Below are 26,594 nucleotides of genomic sequence, written 5' to 3'. Positions count from 1 at the left end.
TGGTTTCCAAATAACCTTTTTTATCAAAGTAAGCTATAAAAAAGCAAAAGTTACTTCATGGATCACCTACAGTTTGATTTTAACTTCTTTTCTTCACAGTTAATCCTCAAAGATGTGGATTCGTTACTATATGTTGATACTGACATCCTGTTTTTGAGACCTGTTGATGATATTTGGTCTTTTCTGAAAAAATTTAATTCCACACAAATTGCTGCAATGGCACCTGAACACGAGGAACCTCGTATTGGATGGTATAATCGCTTTGCTAGACACCCATATTATGGAATAACTGGAATAAATTCTGGAGTAATGCTAATGAATATGACCCGTATAAGAAGAAAGTATTTCAAGGTACGTATGCTGCTTTGGTTGATTTGTCAGGATTCACCTTTTTTCATTCAAATTGTGAGGAAAAATAGTTTCAAATAATGAAAATCAATTTTGAAAAATAATGCTCTTTTCCAGTACATTTTTCTCTTGTTCTGGGATCAGAATATTGAATAAAAATAAGTTTTGTTTAAGAAGTGCACAAGTTCACTTTCAGTTGCAGGAATGTTTTTAAAAAAAAGTGAATTTGTGACTTTTACTAAAAACTGGTTTGCTCAGATTCCTGAATTCTGGCAAAATGTTTGCTTGTTAATAATTCCCAGTCTTTTGCAGCGAGTTATATTTGTCAGCAGATATTTTAATTTACCTTTATTTCTCAGTATACCTATCTCTTTGAGAAAATGATTTATGCAATTTTTGTATGTGGCAAAATTAACAGCAAGTAGAATGTTTTCAGCCTTTGCGTATGTGTGCATGGTAATATGACCAGGAGGTGGTGCTACTAGATTACTTATTAGGGCATTGTGACTCCTTTAGTGCCATATGCTACATTATTTCTTCATTTTAATCTTTACTTTCAAAAGATCATTCAGTTAAATTAAGTAATGGTGATTGAGTTGTTTCATCAACATCTAAATCATTAAGATGACTTATTTCTCTTCTCAACTTTTGCTTTTGTATTCTAACCAGTTGTATCACTACAGAATTTGAATTTTCTATTAAAGAAAAGTATACAACAGCTGAAAGTATATATGGGAAAACTTTCAAATCAGAGAGAGATGCTTGAAAAACAGTATTACAGAAGTGGTGCCATATGTAGTTACAGCTGAAGAGAGGGCACTTGTCCTGAAAACAATTTTTTTACAATAAATGATAACTTCAGCCCTATTGTTAATTTCTGATGGACATTCTTTGTCCCAGAATTTTGTTTCACTTTATTTTAACGGGGAGGGTGGGGGCAAGGGGGAGTCCATTCTGATAGCTCTAAGTTATCAAAGAGTAAAAAATACTGGTGAGGTACAATTTTTTTTAATGTTTTTCAAGTTATTTTGTTGCTTACGGACTAGAATGTGGGGCTGGAGATGAAGTTTTTAATTTTGCCATTAAATATTTGTGTTACCTTGGGCAAGTTGCTTGGTCTTTCAGTACCTAAACTACCCATTCTATCTGACAATAATCACATGTAGAGAGAATTCTTACCCATCTTATATAAAGTGCTCTGAAGCTTTCAGATTAAAAGCTCTATATCAAGTGCTACAAATGAAAGTATATTCTGATTTTAATATTCTCCTTACTAAGTAGGAACAGAAAGCCAAACCTTCAAGTCCTTATTCAGGCAAAACTCTCATTGACTTGAGCATCTAATTTAATATAGATGCCCAATACAGATGATTTATTTATGTGTACATTTCTTGAGCACTGACATTTTGTATCCTTGTCCATGAAGGACAGCTAAGTTCATGAAAAATCCCAAATTGGAACTCTTGACGTTTTTCTTCAGTAGTTACCAAAAAGTTAATCAATCGGTTTTATTAGATTTTTAACCATTCAAATATCCTTTTAAACTGCAATCTAAAATTTGGTTTGCGTATTCGCTGTCGGCAATTGTTACATCTCCCTTTAAAACGCCTAACTGCTTAATCAGCAAGGAAGAGAGTGAGGATATGTCTTCTGTTAAATGAAGAGTGCATTTCTGAGTTTGCCAGATGCAATCTGGGTGGCCAGGGAAGGACATGTAGCAGTTGGAACGTTAATGGCAATGAGGATGGAAGACTCCTGAGATGGAAAAAGATGGAGGAGAGTTTGAGGAGGTCAGTTCTGTTTTGCTGGTATTAGCCAAGTAAATGGCCAAAACAAATTTTTCAAAACCATCATTGGGAATTCTGATACTGTGAGGCTTCAGGGCCCAGAAGTATAGCTATCCATATACAATATAATATTACACATCTAAATGTCATGGGCTGTAATGGTCCTCACTTGGGGTTTGGTTGGGAAGCATGGCCTAATGGTCAAGGCTTCAATCCGTGACTAGCAGTGGGATTGTGGGGAGGGGAGCCTAGGCCCTCCCACTCCACTGGGCTCCGACCCAGGGCCCTTTGGGTCTGCCAGCTGAGGCTGCTTAAGGCTATCCTCCCTGGGTCACTTCCTCTTGTCTCCTCCCTTCCCCCTGAGTCAGTTTAGTCCAAGGCTTTCCCCCTGTTGGGGAAGTTCAAATCAAATAAGTACAAGGGGGTTGTGATGGGTTCCCCCTGGGGTGCCACATGGAACTGGGGTACCACCGAGCCCCCCACCCACCAGCCTGGGCTCCCTTTACACTATACTGCTGTGACCAGCCTGCCAAACCCTCCCAGGGTCTAGCCTACACTTCTACCAGCACACATACAGGTAGGGACATACCCAGCTGCAGTTACATGCACACAGGTTCTTTAACCAGCCTCTGCATAGAAAGGCACAGCTAGGGCTCCTCCCGGTTCCAAAGGCACGTACTCTCCTCGGAAGTGTAAACCCAAAGTTATACTGTCTTGCACTGCACAGAAAACTGTACAGCTCAGACCATCAAATTCACCCCCAGCTTTCTGCCTGGAGTTATGATTTCCCCACACACAGGTTTTAGACGTGGGGTAGGCAACCTATGGCACGGGTGCTGAAGGCGGCACGCGAGCTGATTTTCAGTGGCACTCACACTGCCTGGGTCCTGGCCACTGGTTCGGAGATCTGCACTTTAATTTAATTTTAAATGAAGCTTCTTAAACATTTTAAAAACTTTATTTACTTTACATACAACAATAGTTCAGTTATATATTGTAGACTTATAGAAAGAGACCTTCTAGAAACATGTATTACTGGCACGTGAAACCTTAAATTAGAGTGATAAATGAAGACTCGACACACCACTTCTGAAAGGTTGCCTACCCCTGTTTTAGACAAACAAAAACAAGTTTATTAACTACAAAAGATAGATTTAAAGTGATTATAAGGAATAGCAAACAAATCAAAGCAGACTGCCTAGCAAATAAACAAAACACAGAAACTGTGCTTAATATACTGAAGAGATTGGATATGAATAGCAGATTCTCACTGTAAATGATGATCCAAGCAGGCAGCAGATTCTTAACAGGCAAGCTGCACTGACTTACAGCTTGGAATCCCCAGGTGTTTCATTCACAGGCTAAAAATCCTTTTAGCCCTGGTATCCAGCACTTCTCCTAGTTCAGTCTCCCTCTGTTCCTTAGATGTTTTCCAAGAGTCTCTTCGGGTGAGGAGTCAGTGAGGAACCAGGATGATGATACTCTCCTGCCTTAAATAGCTTTTGAATATGATGATAACCCTTTGTTTGGCATGGGAACCAAGCTTTGAGTCAATGGAAAAACACTGGTATCTCAAGATGGAGTCCAGCACCAGGTGACCTGGTCACATGTGCGTGTAGTGTCATAGCAGCCATGAGTCAGAGGCTCTTTGTAGAATCCTCAGGAAGCCTCCCCAGTGGGAGATGAACTTCAAAGGCATATTGTTTTCTCCTAATGGGTCCTTCCCAGCCAGCCATCTAGTGCTTCTGCCTAGTGGGCATTCCCCAGGTATAAACCCATTTGTAATACAGATATATAGTCAACATTCTTAACTTCAGATACAAAAATATATGACAGACCCAGACCAGTGGGGTACAGGAGTCTGGTAGAGGGCAAATATACTGGTCAATGGATTAGTAGTTTTCTGTTCCCTGAGTGACCAGAGCAGGGGCTGCACTGGAGTAATCAGGAACCTGCTAGAACCAGATAAGGCAGACAGGCTGATTAGATCACCTGCAGCCAATCAAGGCAGGCTAATCTGGGCACCTGGGTGTAAAAAGGAGCTCACTTCATTCAGGCGGGGGGAGCCAGAGGAGAGGAAGTGCGTGTGAGGAGCTGGGAGCAAGAGGCACAAGTTGCTGAGAGTGAGAGGGTATGCTGCTGGAGGACTAAGGAGTACAAGCATTATCAGACACCAGGAGGAAGGTCCTATGGTGAGGATAAAGAAGGTGTTTGGAGGAGGCCATGGGGAAGTAGCCCAGGGAGTTGTAGCTGTCATGCAGCTGTTACAAGAGGCACTATAGACAGCTGCAATCCACAGGGCCCTGGGCTAGAACCAGGAGTAGAGGGCAGGCCCAGGTTCCCCCCAAACCTCCCAAATCCTGATCAGACACAGGAGGAGTTGCTCCAGACTGTGGGGAAGATCACTGAGATAAGCAAATCTGCCAATAAGCGCAGGACCCACCAAGGTAGAGGAGGAACTTTGTCACAAATGATACATGCATACAAATAGGATAACCATATTCAGTAAATCATAACCTTTTCAATGATACCTCATGTGACTTATTGTGTATAAGATACATTATGATTATGTCATAATCATATCATAATATCTCTATGAAGAATATGGAGTGCAGTGTCCATAGATAGAGGAGAGGGAATTACTTCCCTGTCTTATTGTTTCTGGGATAGGTCCTGCATTCCCTCAAGGAGGGCCCCTTTGGGCAGCTGTGTCAGAGACTTTAGGCTTCCCTCTGGTCTGCACTTCTGGAGCTGCGGGCTGCAGGTCTGCTCACTTCCCTCTCTGCCACCCAAATGAGCTGTTTCCCTGTCTTTTAGTTCCTCCACTAGGTGGAGCATTTACTGCAGGTGTGATGGGGCAGGTCTGGTTGGGCCCAAAATCTCTTGTTCCCCAGTGTGGAGCTTGTTTACCCCATCACATAGTGGAATAAGTTACGGTAACTGGGGTGGGGTGGGGGGAGAATAGTAATGACTAGACCTTGGAGGACACAATAACATTTTGAGGTTCAGCTAAGTTTTACTCTCTCCATTTAGTCACTACAATAAATTGCATTAAAAGAAAGTTACAGTTTTGTAGAGAAGCATTAATCAGGTGATGACAAAGTTAAGGTTACCCTCCCAACTTTGCCTCTTGTCCTTTGCACATGCATTACAATAGTTTTCAATTGCAATGTTTTGTTTTTGTTTTGTTTTGTTCTGCAAGATTCCAACTAATTTGGTACAAACTATGTCTAGAGCTAGGGATGGAGATAACAATGAAGTATTTACTTTTTATCTTCATCATTCATTGTGTGGTCCCATGCCCTATAAACTGCATGCCAGCCAAACCTGCACTGAATAAGAAAGGGGGTCTGTAGGAAAAAATAGCATGTAACCATGTAATTGGAAACTGAATGGTAGGGCATATGCATAAGAGGGGCAGAGTAAAGGTTGAATGAGCAAAATTAAATCGTTCCCTTTCTGAATTATAAGTACCTGATTGTGCAATGTTAATATTCTTTTAATGTATTTGTATTTTAGACTTTAATAAAGAAATTTAAAAGAAGAATAGAAAACAAGTAAATTCTATCATGTAATTTTGCTAGACAGCAGTAGAAAACGTTTCTTGTTCAATGTATGCAGTCGGGCAAGAGATCTTGCCTCATCTGTATGCACTTTTTCATAGGTTAACTGTGATAGCTGGAGAGGGAGGGGATGTTAAAGGGTTGTGGTGGCATGTGAGGGAGGGAAAATGGGGCAGGGGGGAATGTACTTTATTTTTGACAAAATGCTGATGTATTTTTTTACCATAAGCAAAAAGTGTGTCTTGTCAGGTCTTTTTATATTGTAAATTCTTTGAGGCAGGATCATCTTTTGTTCATACAATGCCTAGCACAACGGGGCCTAATCCTGGTTGGAGCTTTAAGTGCTAACAGAATGTAAGCAATGAATCACCATCAGTCACCACACCGTCTGGAATAAGGTAGTACTCCTTTGCAGTCCTGCTGCCTTCAGTGTGTGGAGTCGCAGATCATATCACATCCACACCTACTAAAAATGAAATTCCACTCAACTTTCTTAAGCATCAGTGGTGTCCCTAGTGTCTGTTTGCCAAAAGCTGGGAATGAGCGACAGGGAATGGATCACTTGATGATTACCTATTTTGTTCATTCCCTCTGAAACACCTGACACTGGCCACTGTTGGAAGACAGGATACTGGGCTGGATGGACCTTTGGTCTGATCCAGTATGGCTGTTCTTATGTTCTTAATAAGTTGAGAGTATCTGTTCATTATAAATTTCCTCTGCAGTTTTACTTACATATGTACTGTGACGGTGTCACTCATAATGCTGTGTGTGTGTGTATGCGTATATATATAAATAACTAGAATATGTTTTATGCTACGTATGCCATGTAACATATCTCTGTAAAGGTCATGATCTACTGAATCTATTAATCCTATTTGTATGCATGTATCATTTTGTATTTTGAAGTTATGAATATTGGCTGCATACTTGTTTCATTCTAAGTAGGCTGTAGTGAAGCAGTTGGTCAGCTCCCTGAGAAAAGAATATTCTCAGTAAGTGCCCCAGCAAGAAACACTTAAGCCGACAATGAACTTGGAGACACCAATCCACATCTGGACTTTCCCAGGAATGTGTCTTAGCTGGTAAGGATCTCAGTCATGCATGGACATGTGACTTGCCCAGGTGACTCCAATACTCCATTTTGTAGCTGGACTTTGCGTAGGAGGGAGGAGGGGGTCTCCATCCACAAGAAAAAGTCTATTTAAGCCCAGGGGAGACCCCTCCTTTTGTCTTCAGCTGACTAAAGAGAGAGCCTCTCCACTCCCAAAGATACCTGAAAGAAACTGGAACAAAGGACAGTGACTGCAAGGTAGCAAGTCTGGCTCAAACCAGGCAGAGCACTAAGTCCTAAGCTGACAGGGCAGGAAAGCAGGGGCAGAAGTAGTCTTGGCACATCAGGTGGCAGCTCCCAAGGGGGGGTTCTGTGATCCAACCCGTCACGTGTACTTACTGTATTAATAGTACACTGGCATATTTGTTTCCCATAAAAACAGAAAGCAATGCACATGCTTGAAGTTAATATTTAAGTCAGAATTCAGCCAAATCCCAACTTTTACCAAACCGCTAAAAAGCACATCTGTTCCTTAGAAGTTAGAGGTAAAATGTTCAACAGAACTAAAGTCACTAGACACTTAAATTCCGTTTTCAAAACTGACTTTGGCACTTTAGGAGCTTTTGAAAGTTTTAACCTACATGTTTGCCTAGAAAGTATGTTCCTGCTAAATTTCCAGTTTCTGCCAGCTCTGTTGAAGTACTAGAACTTTGTTCATAGGTAATTCTTATATAATTGCAAGTATGTATGTTTCATTTAGTCAAAAAAGGCTTAACTCATGTATATGGCTTGATCAGCAACAATGCAAATTCTGGGTTCCTTGCTTACTCTGAAAGGCAGGGTAATAACCATTCATCATCGAGGTATTGCCTACTATGAGCAGTTCTATCAGCTTTCTCCACTTTTATTCTTGCCTTAGTCAGCATAGTGTGAAGGAAGGTGATCTTTGCAGCTGAGCATTATGGTTTGGTGGTTGGGCTGTATCTTCTAAACTCCATATTACAGCATGTCACTTTAGACAGGGCTATCTCATTTGTCAGGTAATATTTCTGAACCAATTTACCAGCAAAGAAGCTTCTAAACCCTCTTCCTCATTAAAATATTATTTCACAGTCAGTAGATTCCCTCCAAGTATAAACCTTTTTCCAGTTTTTAGGAGCTGGTGTGACTTCTGTCTCCCTGGGAGTAAGTCCAAGCCTTCTTTTTCAGCCTGAAGCCTCTGGTGTTTAGGGACTATCAGCTTTCTTCATCTGTGCATTTGGGTAGGAGGACAATCTCTCATTTTCTTTTCTGCCTGGGAAAAGCCACCTCCTCAGTATCGCAAGAATCTCTCTGTTCCCTTCATCTTTTCCTTTCCCACACTAGAACTGGCTTTTTGCTATGCACAGCTTCCCAGTTCTGGGGGTTGAGGGCCTTCTCTTGATGAACAGTGATGTTGAGGGGAGGGTTATTCTATATTTTTTGTGGCCTCAAAGAAGGAGGCAGCAGACCATTTTTAGAAAAGGTATATATTTTTGGATGTTAAGTGGGTGAACTGGTTCCTAAAATGTCAGATTAAAAATGAAATATTGCAGATCCATGCTGCTAGCAGTGGATCAGGAAGTTTTCTAGGTATAGGTGGACTTGAAGGTGCTTGCATGTACATCTCATATTCTTTTCCTGAACAAGTATTTGAGATTCATGTTGGACAGTTGGCATTTCCAATTCTGTTTTCTTCCATTTGAAGATCTCCAGCCCCTGAGTGTGTTTAAGAATGTCATGTCACTTGTAACAGCATCCTTCCATCAGTAGAGGGATTTGTATTTTCTTTTTGGACAACTGAATTTAGTGGCATACTCTGGAGACCGAGCACCAAAATAGTATGTGAAACAGTAGTTTTGTTTACTTCAATGAATTAATTATCATGGTGAACCAAAAAGTGTCCTAATTTTATCCAAAATATCTTCAAAGTGAATCTTTTGAAGTGAAGTCACATGGATGCTCACTCACTGCTTGGAATATTAACTTAATGGAAAAGAGTTGCACAAAAATACCCTTAAGCCATGGCTGACCCAGTTTTAGTCACATTAGTGTTTGGAAGATTATGAGAGGAAAACACATCCTCAACGTCTGACATGTCTGTGTACTGAAACCACCAATGCAGCATGAGAAACCAGAGTTTGCTAAGGAAGGTGTCTGCCCCATTTTGCTTTCCTGGGTGGAGGTGAACCAATTTTTAGTAAGACTCTGTTTATTCCTGAAGCCTTAATAGTGCAGCAACCTAGTTAAATCAATCAGAAATTTACAGTCATTGCTCACCTTCCAGAACCAAACCTTCTATCTTGGCAAAACAACTTGGTTTATTTATTGATAAGGGGGAAGACAAAATATATGGCTATTAGTGTCCCCAAAGTAACTATTAGAGTGGATGAAGAAAAACTAGAAATAATAAGTCATTTTACCTGTCTAGGAAATGAGATGTGCAATGATGGTGATACCATGTTAGATGTCAAGCAATTAATATCAAAAGCAACAACAACTTTCGTAAAGATTTGGAAAAGGATCCCAAGTACTGACACACAAGTACTTTTTTTTTTTTTTTTTTTAAACACTGGTATCTTGTCTGTCTTCTTTTATGGAGCAGAGTAATAGAAATGTACAACAGAAATTGATAAGATCAATTAATTCCAAAGTAAATGCTCATGGTAGATGTTCAGAGACCGTCAGAAGGAGTTCTTTTGCAACATCAGAAATTCTAAGTAGAGCAAACCAATTTAAAGTATCAAATAGACACAAGTAAAAAAACAATGATGGACATATTTAGGACACACTTTAAGTATGCCACCAACTTGATTTCCATGGCAAGTGATAACGTGGACCATCAACTGGAAAGAAAAAGAAGGTTGCCTAGAGAGACATTATGTAGAACAATAGAGAGAGAAGCCAGATCCATCAGCTTGAAACCCAGAACTAAACCAGCACAAGACTAACATAAATAGTGGAAATTGGTGGATGCCCAGTACACCTGTGGGTGCAGGATGATAAGGAAGAAGAGCCCACTTTCCTTCTGTTACATAGGTTGCTAAACACCTGAAACTTGCAGTTCAGGCCAAGGAATGGAGATCAATGGGGACTGCACTTACACAGTAACTTGGGCATCAAATATTCTGCATTAGGAGGGGGCATGAAAATCCCAACAACTGACCATCTAGTCCAAGAACCCTTATGTAGGGTTTGATTTATTTAAATAACAAAAAATGCAGACCAAAGTCAGAAACTCAGAGTACCAATATGAGGCTTTCCCTGATTCTACCAGCTGGGAAGGGAGAGAACCCCTCCCATCACCTTTAGTAACCTTTCCTGACCACTACTGAGCCCTTCTTCCACAGCTTTACAGTCCTTCCAAGCTGAGGCTCTCCCACTACCTCCAAGTTGGCATCTGCTCCCTGTAGGTGTCCCCCCTCTCAGACTTTGACTGACAGGTACAGAGAACCCTTTACTTTATCTTGGTCTTTCCTGTTCGTTGCCTTGCCTAAGAGGCAGGAAGCTTTTGAGTATTTTCCTGTAGGTCACATGACTAGGAGCAAGTATATACCCTGCAACTAACAGCTTCCAGTTTTAAAGGGCCCCAGGGCCATAAGTTGCACTCTGGTGTCTGTGTATGCGCCACAAGACCCAACATCCTGTTAGATTACACTTATGCATCCCTATTGACTTGGCTTTCCAGAAGCTTAAGCTGCTATGGGATCCATCCCATGAGTGTGATTGTACACCGACAGCTCTCCAGCCTGGTCTATACTCAGGGTTAGGTCGATGTAAGCTGCCTTGTGTTGACCTAGCTGTGCAATTGTCAACAGCTGTTTACAATCCTGTTTACGCAAGTGGCCTAATATCCAAAACTTCACTTTCCCCCCTCCTGCCAATGTAAGTGCCTCTTTATGCCGATTTAGTAGCACCACCTTCCTCAGTCGCAGTCAATGTAATTAGGTCAATGCAGTGTGAGTGTATACACTATGTTCTTTATGTTGACTGTTAATTGCTTTCAGGAACTCCCACAATGCCCCTGCTGACAAGACAATCGATACAAGTGCTCCTGATGAGGATGCGCACCACCGACTAAAGGAGCCAAGTGTGCAAAAACAAGCAATTTAATAACTCTGGTGGCTGTATGCTGATGTAAATTTGGTTGACATAATTTTGCACTGTAGACATGGCATCCAAGAACTACAGTTACGAGTAAATAACTTTTCTTTCCTTTTCTTTGCATCCTCACCACTCTTCTTCATGTGTTGGTTGGGCAGTACTACTTAAATCCCATCTGTTAAGATCAGAGAGACTGTTGGGGGAGAAAAAAAAGAAGGCTTTCTGTTCTTTTTGCAGTGAACTGGAACACTCCCAAGTTGTTAGTCTATCCTTTCATATAGACCTTAAATTCCTTAAGTAATCTGAATTCCCTTTACAAGAAAATCATAGTTAATGAAATCCACAGTTTCCCCCAGGTAGCCCTGTGTTAGTTAATCATCTGCTAATAACTCCTCAACTAGCCTCTTAGGCTTTGTCTACACTTACAGTTTTGCAGCGCTGGCAGTTACAGCTGTGGTCGTACAGCTGTGTACGGCCAGCGCTGCAGTGTGTCCACACTTGCACCAGTTGCAGCGCTGTTGTGAGTGGTGCATTGTGGGCAGCTATCCCACAGAGCACCTGGTCCCCATTTTGTCGCTGTGGGTTGTGGGAAGGGACAGAAGGGTCGGGTCATTCCGCTTCCTGTTCCAACGACCCGTGCTGCCAGGGAATCGGACCCCACGCCTAAGAGGGCCCCACACCTTAGGCACCTTTTTAATTTTTTTTTTTAACTTACCCCGTCCCCAGCTGTGGTCTGCTCCATGGTCCCGCTCCTTTGAGTGAAGCGCCGGCGGAGCGCGGCATGGCCCCGCTCTCCCAGCTCGAGCTCCAGCCGGCTGCGGGGCTTGCGGCGCTCCGGCCGGAGAGCGAGTCGCGGAGCTTGCCGCGCTCCGGCCGGGGCTCCGGCCGGAGAGCGGAGTCGCGGAGCGCGGCAAGCCCCGCTCTCCCGTCTGGAGCTCCGGCCCTTTAATAGCCCCCTGAGCCCTGGGCAGTGAGGGGGATTTAAAAGTCCTGGGCTCCAGCTGTCTCTGCCACCCGGTCCTTCAAATAGCTGCCGGAGCCCGCCTCCCTCTTGCATTCCCCAGCGCTCCCGAGGCTATTTAAAAGGTCCCCCGAGTAGAAGGGGGTTTGGGGGCTACTTAAAGGGCTGGGTTCCAGCTGCCTCTGCTGCACCCCATGACCTGCCCACACCAGTCCAGCCCCCCTGCCTGCAGCAGCTCTGCACCCCGTGCCCACAGCCACCTCTGCTAAACACCCTGTCCTGTCTCCAGCCAACCCCTGCCACACACCCTGCAGCCCTGCCCAAGCCAGCCAGCCCCCACACACTGCTGCCCGCACCAGTCCTGCACACTCTGCCCAGCCCGACCCCCTGCCCTGTTTCCAGTACACCCTGCTGACCCACGCCTGAAGCCAGCCGCCCCACACCCCTTGTCTCCAACCAGCCCACATCCTTGCCGGCCTGCAGCCAGACCCTACTCCAGTCAGCCCTGCCCTGCCTTCAGCCAGCCCCATGTCCACTGCTGCCCTGCAGTTTCCAGGGCATTAACCCTGCAGGGAGCAGCTGGAACCAACACAATGTGCACACCCCAGGGAGTGGCGGGGACCCACACATGTGAACAGCAGTCATTAATAACCAATCAACAGCATATATGATGCAATGTATATAATTTTATTATTCATATAGTTATGAAAGTAAAATAATACATGAAGAAAATGAGAGGCTTTTTTTTTTTCCACTTTTTTTAAGTCATCCTGCTGATCTGTGCTTCTCTTTGGTAGTCAATTCCTTTCTCTGGCAGCCTGTTCCTTTTTCATGGTTTTATCACCTCCAGTCTTGCAACTTTTTATTTTCTGTGGAATACAGATTCATAACTGCTTTCACCATCTCTTAGTCTTCCTTGGTTTTTTCTTAAGCTTTGCAGTCTTTCAGAAGTCTGCACTGATGGAGCAGTATTCAAGGTCACTTTAAAAAAAACAGAGAGAGATAAACTGTTAATACAGAGCCTGCATTGTTTGAGTTTTTGTAAGTCATTTACACATTCTGAGCATAGCACAGAGAGGCCGCAGCTGCAGATAGAGATGCGAGTTCCCACACGCGGCTCACAGTGGAAGAGGGCACTGCCACGTGGCTCACCTGGGAAGGGGTGGGGGTGGGATTGCTTCACTGTGGAAGCCATGGGGTTCTGCTGTGTGAAAGCAAAGCAGCTACAGGGAAATAACACTGAACCCTACACCCACATCTGCCACAGCAGCTACTCTCAGAGCCATCTTGCACACGCAGCTCACCTGGGAAGGGCTGGGGGTGGGGGTTGCTTCACTGTGGAAGCCATGGTTTCTGTGGCTTGTGGAAAGCAAAGAGCAGCTATAGGGAAATCAATGGCCTATTCCACATCTAGGCATGCTTGCAGCAGCCATAGCCCCCCTGCCAAACATTTGCATCCTTATAATAAAATTCTTACCGAGAACAGGCTCCTCTGCTGGTTCCTCACTACCAAGTCCCAGCAGGTGCGACTGGCTAGCTTCTTCTGGCTGGAAAATAGCTCCTGCCTGCATGACTCCTGGGAGTCTCCAACACTCAGTAGGCCTCCCTCTCGATTCCTATCTACAACCTCCCCCTCCTCTCCAGGCTCTAGCCCAGGGCAGTGAGTGCAAGCGACCAGAGAGGCTGAAAAGGAAACTCTGGGATAAGTCCTAATACCCTGGAGGCCAATAAAAATGCTGGTGAGTGTCCACACCTGATGACCAGTGCTGCATCACCAGCGCTGGTCTCGCTACACCGGAAGCAGACCCAGGTGTACAGCCAGCGCTGCAAACAGGGAGTTGCAGCGCTGGCTGAGCTTTTAAGTGTAGACACCTGGTAAGTTGCAGCGCTGTAACCCCCTCGCCAGCGCTGCAACGTGCAAGTGTAGCCAAGCCCTTAGTGCTATCAACAATTTTGTACTTTTAATGCTTAATATTTTGTACTTTAATACAGAATAAAAAAACTTAATTTACTGAAACACCAAAATTGTATTAAAACCACAATGTTGGTGTGTTAATACATTTGTTAAAAGTACAAAATATTAAGTAAACATCAGCATTACTCCTCCCTTTGTTCCCCATATTTCTTTGTCAGTGAAACTGCTGCTCAAATTAACACTTCCATTTATCTGAATGCCCGTTACCCAGAAGTTTTGGATATTAGACCACTTGAGTAAACAGGATTGTACTATAAATGCTGAATATTACTGTTTCAATACAAACAAAGATATAACTGTATTAGTTTTAAACAGGTTTTTTAAAGCTTTTTGTACTGCATTGTTTGTGCCAGTGTGATGTAATCTGTGAAACATGTATGTTAATTTGACTTTGTATCACACAGGCAGAATTCAACAACATTAAATAGTATCTCACTTTTCAAATTAGAAGTGATCTTAAAGAAGATACAGTAACTCCTCATTTACAGTCGTCCCTGTTAACGTTGTTTTGTTGTTACATTGCTGATCAATTAGAGAACATGCTCGTTTAAAGTTGCACACAGCTCCCCTGTAACATTGTTTGGAAGCTGCCTGCTTTGTCCACTGCTTGCAGAAAGAGCAGCCCATTGGAGCTAGCTGGTGGGGGCTTGGAACCAGGATGGACCGGCAGCCCCCCATCAGCTCCCCCCTCCCCTAAATTCCCTGTGCGGCAGCTGCCCAGCAGGCTATCAGTTGTCGGCAGTTCAGCTGTCCCTCCCCCCACTACCATGTGCTACTCCTGTCTTCTGCCTTGGAGCTGTTCCTGGGAGCCTCCTGCTTGCTGCGCCAGAGGGGTGGGGGGGAAGGGATGCTAATGTCAGGGTATCTCCCTCCCCTCTACTCTTGCCCCCAGCTTACCCTATCTCCATAGAGTGGGAAGGAGGGCATGGGAGAGAGCTTCCTGGCAACAGCAGCTGTCTCAACTTGCTGATCTACTTAAAAAGGCAATGTACTTAGAGTGGGGTCAGCGTATGTAAAGGGGCAATGCGCATCTTTCTCTCTCTCTCTCACAGGGTGTGTGTCTCTGTCTGCCACGCTGTCTCCCCTCCCTCCATTTGTGCTGCCTTGTAGAGTGTGAGGCTACATTAACAACATGTTAACTCTTGAGGGCTCAGCTAAGTGCTAGTTCATCATTTAGCCAGTAAGGCATTCCCTGGAAAATATCTCACCCTCTTCCCCCCTCTGACTTCAGCACTTCAACCAAGCTTCACAATCATCATTGCTGTGTACAGTATTAAATTGTAATTAAACTGTGTGTGTGTGTATATACATAGAGAGAGAGAGAGGTGTCTAGTGACTGCCATTAATTCTGTTTTTTAGACCGTGATCAGAAAATGTGGGGTAAACCTAGAATATTAAAGAAGCTTGTGGGGAGATACTAAATTGGGGGTGCAGCAAACACCACTGTAGATGGAAAATAAAACAAAATTGCCTAAATAGATTAGAAACATGGACAGAAAATAGTTAACTTGGTTTGGAAAAATGCAAGCAGATGTAATTGAGGAAAAAAACCTGAATGTGACAGTAAATGGAACATTAGATGAATTTGCAAAGTAATATTCCAAAAGTTTAATTTTTTTTGATACGCTGAGTTATCCTGGCAAAAAGAATGGAGATAAATCTGAGGCTGTACTTTGAAGATTCTGTTCATTTCTATAAAGCTCTGTACTAGAAAAATTAAATTAATTGGAAGGATTTAGAGAAAACTAACAAATGATTAGAGAATCGGATCATTTAATATGCTATTAACCACTTCCTCCAATCAGTTTTTTCCATCCAAGGTTTTTTCTTGTTTCTCACACCTTTGCCCTTCAACTCCAATTCTTGTCGAAGAAGAGAATGGATGGCAGGTTTCTCCACTTTGTCCCTAATAATTTTTTCCCCCAATGATGAGAACCATCAGTAATACTAATAACCACGGCTGTCAAGCGACTTTAAAAAAATTAATCACAATTAATTGCACTATTAAACAATAATAGAATAACATTTATTTAAATATTTGTGGATGTTTTCTACATTTTCAAATATATTGATTTCAAGTACAACACAGAATACAAAGTGTACAGTGTTCACTGTATATTTTTTATTACAAATATTTGCACTGTAAAAACAAAAGAAATAGTATTTTTCTATTCACCTAATACAAATGCAACCTCTTTTTCATGAAAGTTAAACTTACAAATGTAGAATTATGCACTAAAAAACCTGCATTCAAAAATAAAACAATGTAAAACTTTAGAACCTACAAGTCCAATCAGTCTTACTTCTTGTTCAGACAATTGTTCAGGCAAATAAGTTTGTTTACATTTGCAGAAGATAATGCTGCCTGCTTCTTGTTTACAGTGTCACCTAAAAGTGAGCACAGGCATTTCCATGGCACTGTTATAGCCAGCATTGCAAGATATTTACATGCTAGATGTGCTAAAGATTCATATGTCCCTTGATGCTTCAACCACCATTCCAGGGGACATTCGTCCATGCTGATGATGGGTTCTGCTCGATAACGAGCCAAAGCAGTGCAGCCCAGCACATGATCATTTTCATCATCTGATTCAGATGCCACCAGCAGGAGGTTGATTTTCTTTTTTGGTGGATTGGGTTCTGTAGGTTCTGCATCTGAGTGTTGCTCTTTTAAGACTTCTGAAAGCATGCTCCATACTTCATCCCTCTTTGATTTTTGGAAGGCACTTCTAATTCTTAAATCTTGAGTTGAGTGCTATAGCTATATTTTGAAATTTCACATTAGTATCTTTGCATTTTGTCAAATTTACAGTGAAAGTGTGCTTTAAATGACCAGCCTGTGCCGGGTCATCATCCAAGACTGCTATAACATGAAATATATGGTGGGGCCAGCAGGCTTCCTACCTGGCTCACGCCTCTCCCCCCTCTCCACCCACAGCAGAGTTTGGGTGTGGGAGGGGGCAAAGGATTGGGGCACGGGACAGGATGAGGCGGGCTTTGAGTGGTGCTTACTTGGGGGGCTCCCTGGAAGCGGTGACATCCCCCTTGCTCAGTTGCTAAGTGGAGGTGTGGTCAGGCAACTCTGCATGCTGCCTCTGCCTGCAGGCACTGCCTCTGCAGCTCCGGTTGGCCGTTTCCCAGCCAATAGGAGCTGTAGGGGCGGTGCCCTGGGCAGATGCAATGCGCAGAATTGCCTGGCCACACCTCCACCTAGCAGCTGAGCAAGGAGGATGTCGCCACTTCCGAGGAACTCCCCAGGTAAGCACCTCCCAGAACCCACCTCACCGCATCCTGTGCCCCCACCCCCTTGCTTCCTCCCACACCCAGTGTCTTCTGCTGGGGGGAGGAGGGCGTGGTGGCCCAAGACTGCCCCAGCAGCAGCCAGTGTGCCTGGCACAGGGGCTGCCTGAGATTCCCCTGAGCCAGGGTCACTGGCTACTGCAGAAGTCACAGAGGTCATGGAAAGTCACACAATCCGTGACCTCTGTGACAATCTCACAGACTTAACTATCATCCATAGATATTTTTTCCATGTAGTCCTTTCTGTGTGTCTCCCTTCTATTGAGCATGTTTCAAATTACTTTTCTGTGTTTCATCTTATCTTTTTACTGCTCATATGTGTCTAGGTAACTTTTTCCATTTCTCTGTCCTTGTGGATGTTGGCAAGACCTCTCAATTAGTATAATTTGTGTAAACATGCTGTTTGCCTGCCTTCATGGACAAATAATGAGAATGTTAGGTCCCTACAGATCCCACTCCCCACCCTTTTTCTCTGTCCAAATTGGAATATTATTGTTCTTTGTTTAGGATTCCATCTATTTTTTTATAGTGCTTATATTCAAAGTAGCTTGATCTTCTTACAGATAGTCCTCCCCTCTATTTTGTTAAATTTCTCTTCCTTTATTAATCCTCCTAGTTCCTCTTGACCTCTTACTATTTACTTATTCCTTATCTGCCTTTTCAACACTTAGCCTAAAACAACTGAACATTACACTAAAAATATACCATTGGGAAGAATTTTGCATTGGCAGGAAGGTGAATTGGTGAGTCAACAAGTCTCTTTTCATCCTTAACGTATTATGTTTTTTCCTACCACTTCTGCATGTGTTCGTTTTTTGTTTTTTTGAGACCTGTTCTTATAATTTGCCCACAGTTCAATCTGCTATCTGTTCAGAAGTAACCTGTTTCACCTATTTTCGTCATAACTATTTGAGAAAAGGACTTGTTGCTATACAAGCACCATCTTCTCATGTACCAGCCTTTTCCACCATACCTTTAGGTACCCTCTCTGCAACTATGTTTTTGGACTTAAGAATGCAGTAGTCTTTGAGGTTCTGTTCTTTAGTTTGCTTCATGGTTTCTTAAACATAGTCCCCAGAACCTCATTTGCTGAACTGGGATCCCTATTTAGCAGTATGATGAAAGATACAAGATCTTGAAGTTTTGCAGGAATGATCAATATCATATTTAGAGAACAGGAACTCACTAGTATATGCAAAAAGCCTGTAGGTCAATATTTCTCAAGTTGGAGGTTGGGCCAAAGTGTGCCTGAGGAAAGTCACCACCTCTGTTCTTGCTCTGATTCAGGACTGTGGGAGCATTTTAGAAGTACAGGTCTGCGGATACAGTTGGCAAGCAGCCTGTAATCCAAGCTTCTCTTCTCTGTTCCCATGTCCTTCAGCTCATCTGGGGGGTGGCCTCAACAAGTGCCCTTACCCTCAGTGTCATATAATCTGATGAGCAGGACCACAGGATTGAGTAATAGAGCTGCTGGGAGTGAGTGAGGAAGGAAAAATCAGCAAAATAAATGAAAGCACGCTAGAAAAAATGGAAAAAAGGAAAAAAAAATACATGGGGGGAAAAAATGAACAGACCCAAAAGAGAATCAGAGTAAATGAACAGGGGAAAAAAGGAAAGACTGTGGCAACTGTACGAGCGGAACAGAAGGCAACACATTCATTCACTAATCCATCCCCAATGGGTGGCTGAAACAGAAAAATTTGGAAACTACTGCTGTAGCTAATTATTGAGTATGTTTGAATATTAATATGCATGGTATCAGATTAGGTATTCATAGTCTTGTTCTGAAGTTTAGCTGGGAGGAATTCAACTATACCTCTTTCTCCATCTAGATTCAGTTCTAGGCATGTAATCAAAGGTTACTTTAACCTTGAAATCAACATACCAGTAGAAAGGCTATTGTAGCTCAATCATATAACGTAAGGGTAGTCATCACTCTCACTGATTTATTTTCCCATCTCTCTCCAGCCTCTCTCTGGTCACTTGCTTGCAGTCCCTGCCTTAACCCTAGCCCACCTCATCTAGAGTCTATCTGAGCAGCATTATTCAGCTAAACACCTCTGTGCTAGGAGAATTCTCCTCGGGCTTACACTGGAAATTTGAGGTTTAAGAGTGTGATTTTTGATTAACTTACACCTTCAGAGAAGATGAATTACAGCAAAGTAATTTTCCAATTTGTAGACACAAATGACACTATGGAACACTAAATAAGATGTCTAAATTTTGTCATTTGTAGGTATCAAAATTAGGTACAAAATTGTGACCCAGTTTGAGCTCTGACAATTGGGATTTACACTAGTGTCATAAAATCTGACATGTGGGGCCATCACCCCTGGTTCTATATTGATTTATGTTGTAATTAGCCTTCCATTATTTGTTCTGTAATTAGCATTTAGTAATTTTGGAAAGGCTATTCGTTCTTTATATAACAAGTTGTCAAAACCGTCCCTGGTTTAAATCCAAAATTCATCTCAACTTTAACTGTAGAACCACGACTGTTTCTTCTGTGATCCCTATTTTTACATTCTTCTCGCACTCTCCAACGTCGCCAGCATAATTCTTTGAAGTATTCATTTGAATCTACAGGTGAAGAGTTTGTATAGTTACTTTTCTAGATCAAGTCATGGTGTCATAATTAAGAGTTAGTTATAAGTTAATATTTAATAAGATTCAGTGAGAAACTTTAATTTTACACGTTTGTGCAATTGTTTTATAAATCTTTCACGGCAGTTTTTATGTGGGAAATTTAGCCAATTTAAAGTTAATCAAGACTTTTGTTTTGAAATCAATTTAAAAAAAATATCTTTTCATCCTGTAACTCAGCCTCAGTTCAATAGTCTCTCTCTCAATATTCTCTGTTAGAAAAACTGCTTGAGGTATGGGTTTTGAGGAGAGACTGGGAAGTCTGAAGTTCAATTTAAAATACCTTGCACAGCCTTTTGCAGAATTTTCTATTAGAATAGATTTCGTATTTGATTCCATTAATCCATAGCAAAGGGTACTTTTTGTTTCTTAGTATTGTTTGTATACGAAGGCGCTTTCTATAGCAAATAATTCATGATCACAAATAAAAAGTTTACTACTTTATTTTATACGGTAATTAAGAGGAGGAGATGAACAAAGTTACAAACGACTAATCTAATATTTTCAGGAGAAACAAGGCATAATTTAAGACACATTTGACTTGGATGTAATTTATTTTTCATGAAGTAAACATGTTTTAAAAAAAAATCCTGTGCAATTTCAGAGATTCCAGTTTTGAAAAGCAGATTACTGGGATTCTTTGATTTCTCTTGTGACTTGGTTCTATTGTTTTCTTTGTTTATCTTTATTTTTTTTTTTAATAGAATGATATGACAACTGCTCGGCTACAGTGGGGAGAAATTCTTATGCCATTGCTTAAAAAATATAAACTAAACATAACATGGGGTGATCAAGATCTGTTGAATATTATGTTTTTTCATAATCCAGGTATGTCCTTTTCTCTGTTTAATTTTGATATTGTTTCACGCTACAACTCTAAGATATATTAATCTTGTATTTAGTTTTTAAATGCAGAAAATGTTGCCCTTTTTCAGAATTTTCAGTGGATATATTCCAGATAGCATTTTGCTTATTCCTCTTAAAAAATGTTCTTTATGTTGATTTTTGAGATCATTTAATCCAAAATAGATTTAAATTGTATTGATGCCTAATTATTTTAAATATAATTGTATACAAATATTTTAACACAATCTCTGCAAGATGTTATCTTACTAAGAAAAACCACTGATTACATTTTTGTTCTCTCCCGAAGAGTTTTGTTGTGAACTGTATACTGTGTGTTTTTCTGAACAGAGAGCCTATTTGTCTTTCCCTGTCAATGGAATTATCGTCCTGACCACTGCATTTATGGAAGCAATTGTAAGGAAGCTGAAGAAAAAGGAATATTTATTCTTCATGGAAACAGAGGTGTTTACCATGATGATAAACAACCAACTTTTAGGGTTATATATGAAGCAATAAAAAAAGTAAGTAACTGTATAAATTACAATCATCCATAACTTTGTGTAGAATTATTTATAAAATGTATCATCTGTTAAAGTTTAACATGTTTAGGACATTTGCACTTTTTCTTGTATTATAATAATACCTCATCTTTATCAATTCTAGATAATTAACACAGTAACACTTTTAAAATGATTTGCAATTCAGCTGGACTTCAAGTTTGGTTTTATGACAAAACAGAAACAGAATTGTTCATGAAAAAACCTTATCCTGAGCATTATAACAGTTAAACACAAATATGTAAAGAACCATATAATATTTATTTGTATTAGGATAGTTCCCTCAAACCAACAGAGATTGGGGTTCCATTGTGCTAAGCATTATACAAACAGAGTAGGAGACATTCCCTGCCCCAAAGACCTGACAATGTTCATAGTATCATACAATTGTTAAAATTTTATTGTAGGCATACTTTGCCCACTGGAAAACAAGTATTTGTGTATTATATTGTGATCTGTTTTGTATGCTAGGCACATTAATATGTGGTTATCACTTTAAATGCATGCAAGTTTCTCTTCTGAGCACAATGGGTTCTTTTTTATTCTGCAAATAAGGCTTCCAATAAAGTATTTATCACTACATCAGTATATTCACTGAAGAGCTGTAAAAAGTAGCGTTGATACACATTTTAATGTAACACACTATCTTGTATATGACCTTCGAAAATCAGTAGTATATTTTAATGGCGCTTTATTGGAGGTTGTCATATGGATATAAAAATGAAGAAAAGTACTTTCGGGGGTCTGAAAATACACTGCACAGAAAGAAAATTTGTTCCCATAAAATAAGATGTTTTGTTTCCTTTGAGCATTGTCAAAAAGAAAAAAAGTGTCTCCTTTTTAGTTATGACACCATTTGGTTTATGAATATTCCACAAAAAGTATATAAAACAATGCTGATCTGATGGTTTTAAGATTAGCACAATTATTATACTATGAAATGTTGGGTTTGCAAATAATTTGTTTCATATCTCTTAAGAAAAAATATTATAACACTGAATTAATGATTGTATTTTTACTTTATGTTCATGTTAAACACAATATATGCTTGACATTCATTCAATTTAATGAAATAGTTCTGTCTTTATTGGTACTGTAGATTATCCATTGTGCTGTTGATTCACTGTAACTCAATAAAAATTTTAATTTTTTAAAGAAGTGCATTTAGACTGGGACATTTTTTAAGCCAAAGCTGAGATGCAGTAGGCATATGATCATGTGAACAACCCATGAATTATGTTAGATCTTTAAAGCTTATTTTGAATTTGCTTGTATGGCTTAGTATGTTGATTTTGTATTTTGTTTAAGCAATATTTGAATGATGACTTTTTCATATTGTATTCAAAACAAGCTGAGCCAAGTTTTTACTAGCTTTAGAGCATCAGGTAACCATATTTATGGAGTTATTTTTGTGTTTCACAATAATGATGAAAGGCATTTTCATAACACTCTTGCTTCTTTGAAAAAAAAAAAAAAAAGGAATATTGTGCTTACACATGACCTTAATGTCACTTCTCATTTTTTTCCCCTCTAGTATTCCTTTGGTGATGACCTGGTTAATTTCCTGTTACAGCCCCTAGAACTGGAACTGCAGAAGACAATGCATACATACTGTGGAAGAATATACAAAGTGTTCATAAAGCAGCTAACAAAAAGCATAAGAGATATTTATGACAGAAGATCAAAGGGAAGTTGATTCTTACTACAAAATCACAAAATTATTGAATTCGAACAGACGGAATATATAAAATGTATGAAGGATGTTCATGCAAAAAATATAATATTGCTTGAATCACCTATTCCTAGCATGCCTAGGTAAATGTTTACCAGTGTAGATAAAATGAAGAAACTGTTCATATTATGAAGAATACAAACACTTTCCTGCAAAGAAGATATTTTTGATCTTTTAATCACTGCTAATTTTCATTCCAGTTCTAGTGAGTATGGAAGTTACTGGCTCTTCTAGTGGGTTTTTTATTCTGCATAATTCAGTTGTCTGTCATACTCAAATGGGTAAAACAGAAATTAAGATAGATCTATTGGTAGAATGTACCTCATACATTATCTATGATTCTGCTAAACTGTGAATGTAGCAATAATTGAGTCAGCACTAACCTCACTTTAAAAGTGTGAGAACAAAGTTGTTTACAAGGACAGAAGTTATTCTGTTTTCAAAGAAATGTGATATAACCATTGACAATCTGTATCTGCCTTTAGACGTGTTCATCTCCTACGTGTTAAAATATTGTTTTGACAATCATGTTTCATATTTTAAATGTAAACTGCACATTATAAACAAGATTTTCAAAGCAATTAATCACTAGTGTAAGAGGAACTAGTTTCCCATCTGTAGTTACTAATATCTTGTTGTGATACAACCTCATAACAGATGCTGTGTTCAGCCATCTTGCCAAAATACTCCAGCTGAATTTTTTACAAAGATATAATACAAGATTTTTTTAAAAAATAGTTTTTATCAATTTTAATGATACCTTTTTGCAACTTTACTGAGCTTTCTGGATGCAGAAATATATAATGGAATGTTGCCTCTATTATATTTAATTACTAAAAATGATTACATGATATGGTAGAGAGCTGTGAGTGAGGCTCTTAATTGTTCACCAAAATGCATATAGGACATGTTTCCTATGAGAACTATTAGTCATGAGGAAGTATTACACACATTACCACTTCACTTCATAACCCCCTTTCCCCCAATAGATTTGCATATGTGCTTAATAACAGAGCTTAAAAATCTTGGACAGATCTTCAGATGAATGGTTCCATTGACACCAATAGAACTATGCTGATTTACAAGAGTATTAGGCCCCTGTGTTTTTGTTTATAGGAAACCTGTTCCATTGATTTCAGGATATAAATTTATTTCCTTTTGAAAAACGAAACAAAATAAGAAAAAAATCTATTGGTTCTAATAGTAATAAAATATTCTTCTTCGAGTGATTGTTCATGTCCATTCCAATTAGGTGTGCGCATGCAGCATGCATGGACATCAGAGACCTGTTTCCCTTAGCAGCTCCCATCAGAACGGCAGGAGAGCCCCCTAGAATGGTGCCCTTATGGCAGTATATATATTTATCTTCATTCAGTTCTGTCTTACCGTCCATGGAAGGGTTGGAATATGCTCGCTCGCTTGCAAGGGATCCCTTAGCCTTTCAATCTTCTAGTTAGAGATGTCCTTAGGTGGTTAGCAATTAGTTAAATATCATTGTATTCAAGTGTCTGGAAGCTAGTTCCAGCACCAGCCTTGGACTGCGGGAAATGCCGCAAGCCCAGGGTTTCAAAGCTTGCGACACGTGCCACAAGTTTATGCCTAACAGCGACCCCCACGACTCCTGTCTCCAGTGTTTGGGAGTGTCTCATCAGGCAGAGTGCTGCAAAATCTGCAAGGCCTTCAAGCCGCGCACTAAGAAAGAAAGAGACTTTCACCTTAAGCAGTTGCTCATGGAGGCCACTTTACAATCACCAGCCCCTGACTGACCGGCACCGACCCCAGCTTCCTCGTTGAAAAGTGCCCCGGCATCCATGCATGACCTAGCACTGCCCAGGCACCGTAAATTGCCAGCACCAAGATGAGCCGACGAACTTCGGCGCCGGTCGACTAAGCGTCACAAGAAAGGAGAAAGAGGGCGCTCTCCCCAAAGAGCTACTAAGCTGCTCAAAGAAGCTCCTGGCATGCAAAGACAGATTGCGGGCCCAAACCAGGAACTGGCACCGTCGACTCCGGTGCCACAGGCCCCGTTGAGTCCACTACCCAGCAGATTCAGTGCCGATGAATGTCTGGAGGTCATCGAAGACCCCTCCACACCCAACTCTTTCGAGGCAGCGAAAGATCTCATTGAGTTGTCGGTGCCAAACCCCCTCCCATGCAGGGAGAAGCCTTCTGGCATCACCCAAGAAGGTGCTGTCTAGAGGGAAGCCGACAGTGGTGCTCCGCTCAAGGTCACCCTCTCGGCACTGCTCTTGGCACCGCTCCCGTTCAAGCGCGGCATCCTGCTATTCCCCAGCACCCATGACTGAGTGTGAAGTTATGGCACCGGAGGTGAACCCACCAGCAGTGCCCATGGCAACCGCACGCCGGTTCACAATGCCATCGGTCACCCGGCACCAGAGTACGACACCGACAACCTCACCGGCACCGAGTGAGAGGCACCAGTCCCAGTCCTGAGACTCCTGGTACAATTCGCGGTCCTGGTCAGCCAGGCACTGCTCCCCAGCTGCTCAGCATTTGGTACTACCCTGGTCCTCTCAGTCGGCCCAGCTGTAGCAGACATCGAACCGTAGCCAGCAGAGAATCCCAATCAGCACAGCAGCCACAATGACTTCCTCTGGGTCAGTGGCCTTTCTGGACCCCATGGGCCTACCACCAGCAGCAGGGCATCACCTCCAGAGTCTCTAGGTCTGGGCAATCTATGCGATGCCATTCCAGGTTGCCACACAGGCACGCATCAAGGACAAGGGCGACCACTCTCTCTACACCGCCCCTGGACCCCAAGAGCAACCAGCGCTTCCATGCCCAATGCCCGAGGCGGTGCCAAGTACTGCGACACCTCGAGAGGTGTCAGCCCCACCGGCCCCTGAAACGTTCCAGGCATAGGGGACACACAGGAGGGTCTAGATGAAGGCAACTGGCAGCACCTCACTTCCTCCTCTTCTCCAGACGAGGCGGTGACGGGCACATCAGTCTCAGGACCACCACCGATCAACAGGGCTCACCAGGAACCACTTTGCAGGATTGCCCTCAATATGGGCCTCCAGGCGGAAGAAACGGTGATGGACATTCTGATGCCCGAGGTTCCCTCCAGAGTCGCGCTCCGTCTCATAAAGACCATACAAACAAATTACGGCACTATACGGCAGATCCAGGCCTCCATCACAGCGACAGCCAGGGAGGTAGAAAGGAAATACTTTGCCACTTCCAGGGGCTATGAGTTCCTGTTCTGCCATCTAAATTCCTGTTCCCTAGTCATTTCAGCAGTCAGTGAGAAGGAATGACAGGGCCAACAAGCCTTAGCCGCAAAGGCCAAGGAGGCCAATCATTTGGACCTCTTAGGTAGGAAGGTCTGCTCCTCTGGGGGCCTCCAGCTACGTTAAGCCAACCAGCAGGCAATCCTTAATAGACATAACTTCAACTCTTGGATGGCCATGTCCAAGTTTAAGAATTGCCTGCCCCAGGACTCTCACTCTGAGTTTATGGCATTAATCAAGGAAGGAAAGGCGGTGGCTAAGACTTCGCTACAAACCTCCTTCAATTCAGCTGACTCTGTGGCCAGAACCGTTGCCTCAAGGGTAGTCATGCGACGCTCAGTGTGGCTCCAGATATCGGATCTCCCTCCAGAGGTCCAGAATACTCTCAAAGACCTTCCCTTTGAGGGCTCGGGCCTTTTCTTGGAGCAAACAGACTCCAGGCTCCACAGCCT

At 41.8% G+C, this 26,594-nt stretch overlaps 1 protein-coding gene across 2 annotated transcripts in view; it reads left to right on the top strand.

The window, feature by feature from the left end:
• Positions 1-25,425, top strand: part of GXYLT1 (glucoside xylosyltransferase 1) — a 67,058-nt gene extending 41,633 nt beyond the window's left edge. For both annotated transcript variants that reach the window (XM_032784691.2, XM_032784690.2), the window contains 4 exons: positions 100-351; positions 20,458-20,581; positions 20,948-21,120; positions 22,691-25,425. In XM_032784691.2, coding sequence (XP_032640582.1) covers positions 100-351; positions 20,458-20,581; positions 20,948-21,120; positions 22,691-22,852 — 711 coding nt within the window. In that variant the 3' untranslated portion in view covers positions 22,853-25,425. The remainder of the gene's footprint in view (positions 1-99; positions 352-20,457; positions 20,582-20,947; positions 21,121-22,690) is intronic.
• The last annotated feature ends 1,169 nt before the right edge of the window (positions 25,426-26,594 follow it).

The sequence above is a fragment of the Chelonoidis abingdonii genome, chromosome 1 (genome assembly GCF_003597395.2).
Source record: "Chelonoidis abingdonii isolate Lonesome George chromosome 1, CheloAbing_2.0, whole genome shotgun sequence".
Classification (NCBI taxonomy): domain Eukaryota; kingdom Metazoa; phylum Chordata; order Testudines; family Testudinidae; genus Chelonoidis; species Chelonoidis abingdonii.
This window is presented reverse-complemented; position numbering and strand designations above follow the sequence as displayed.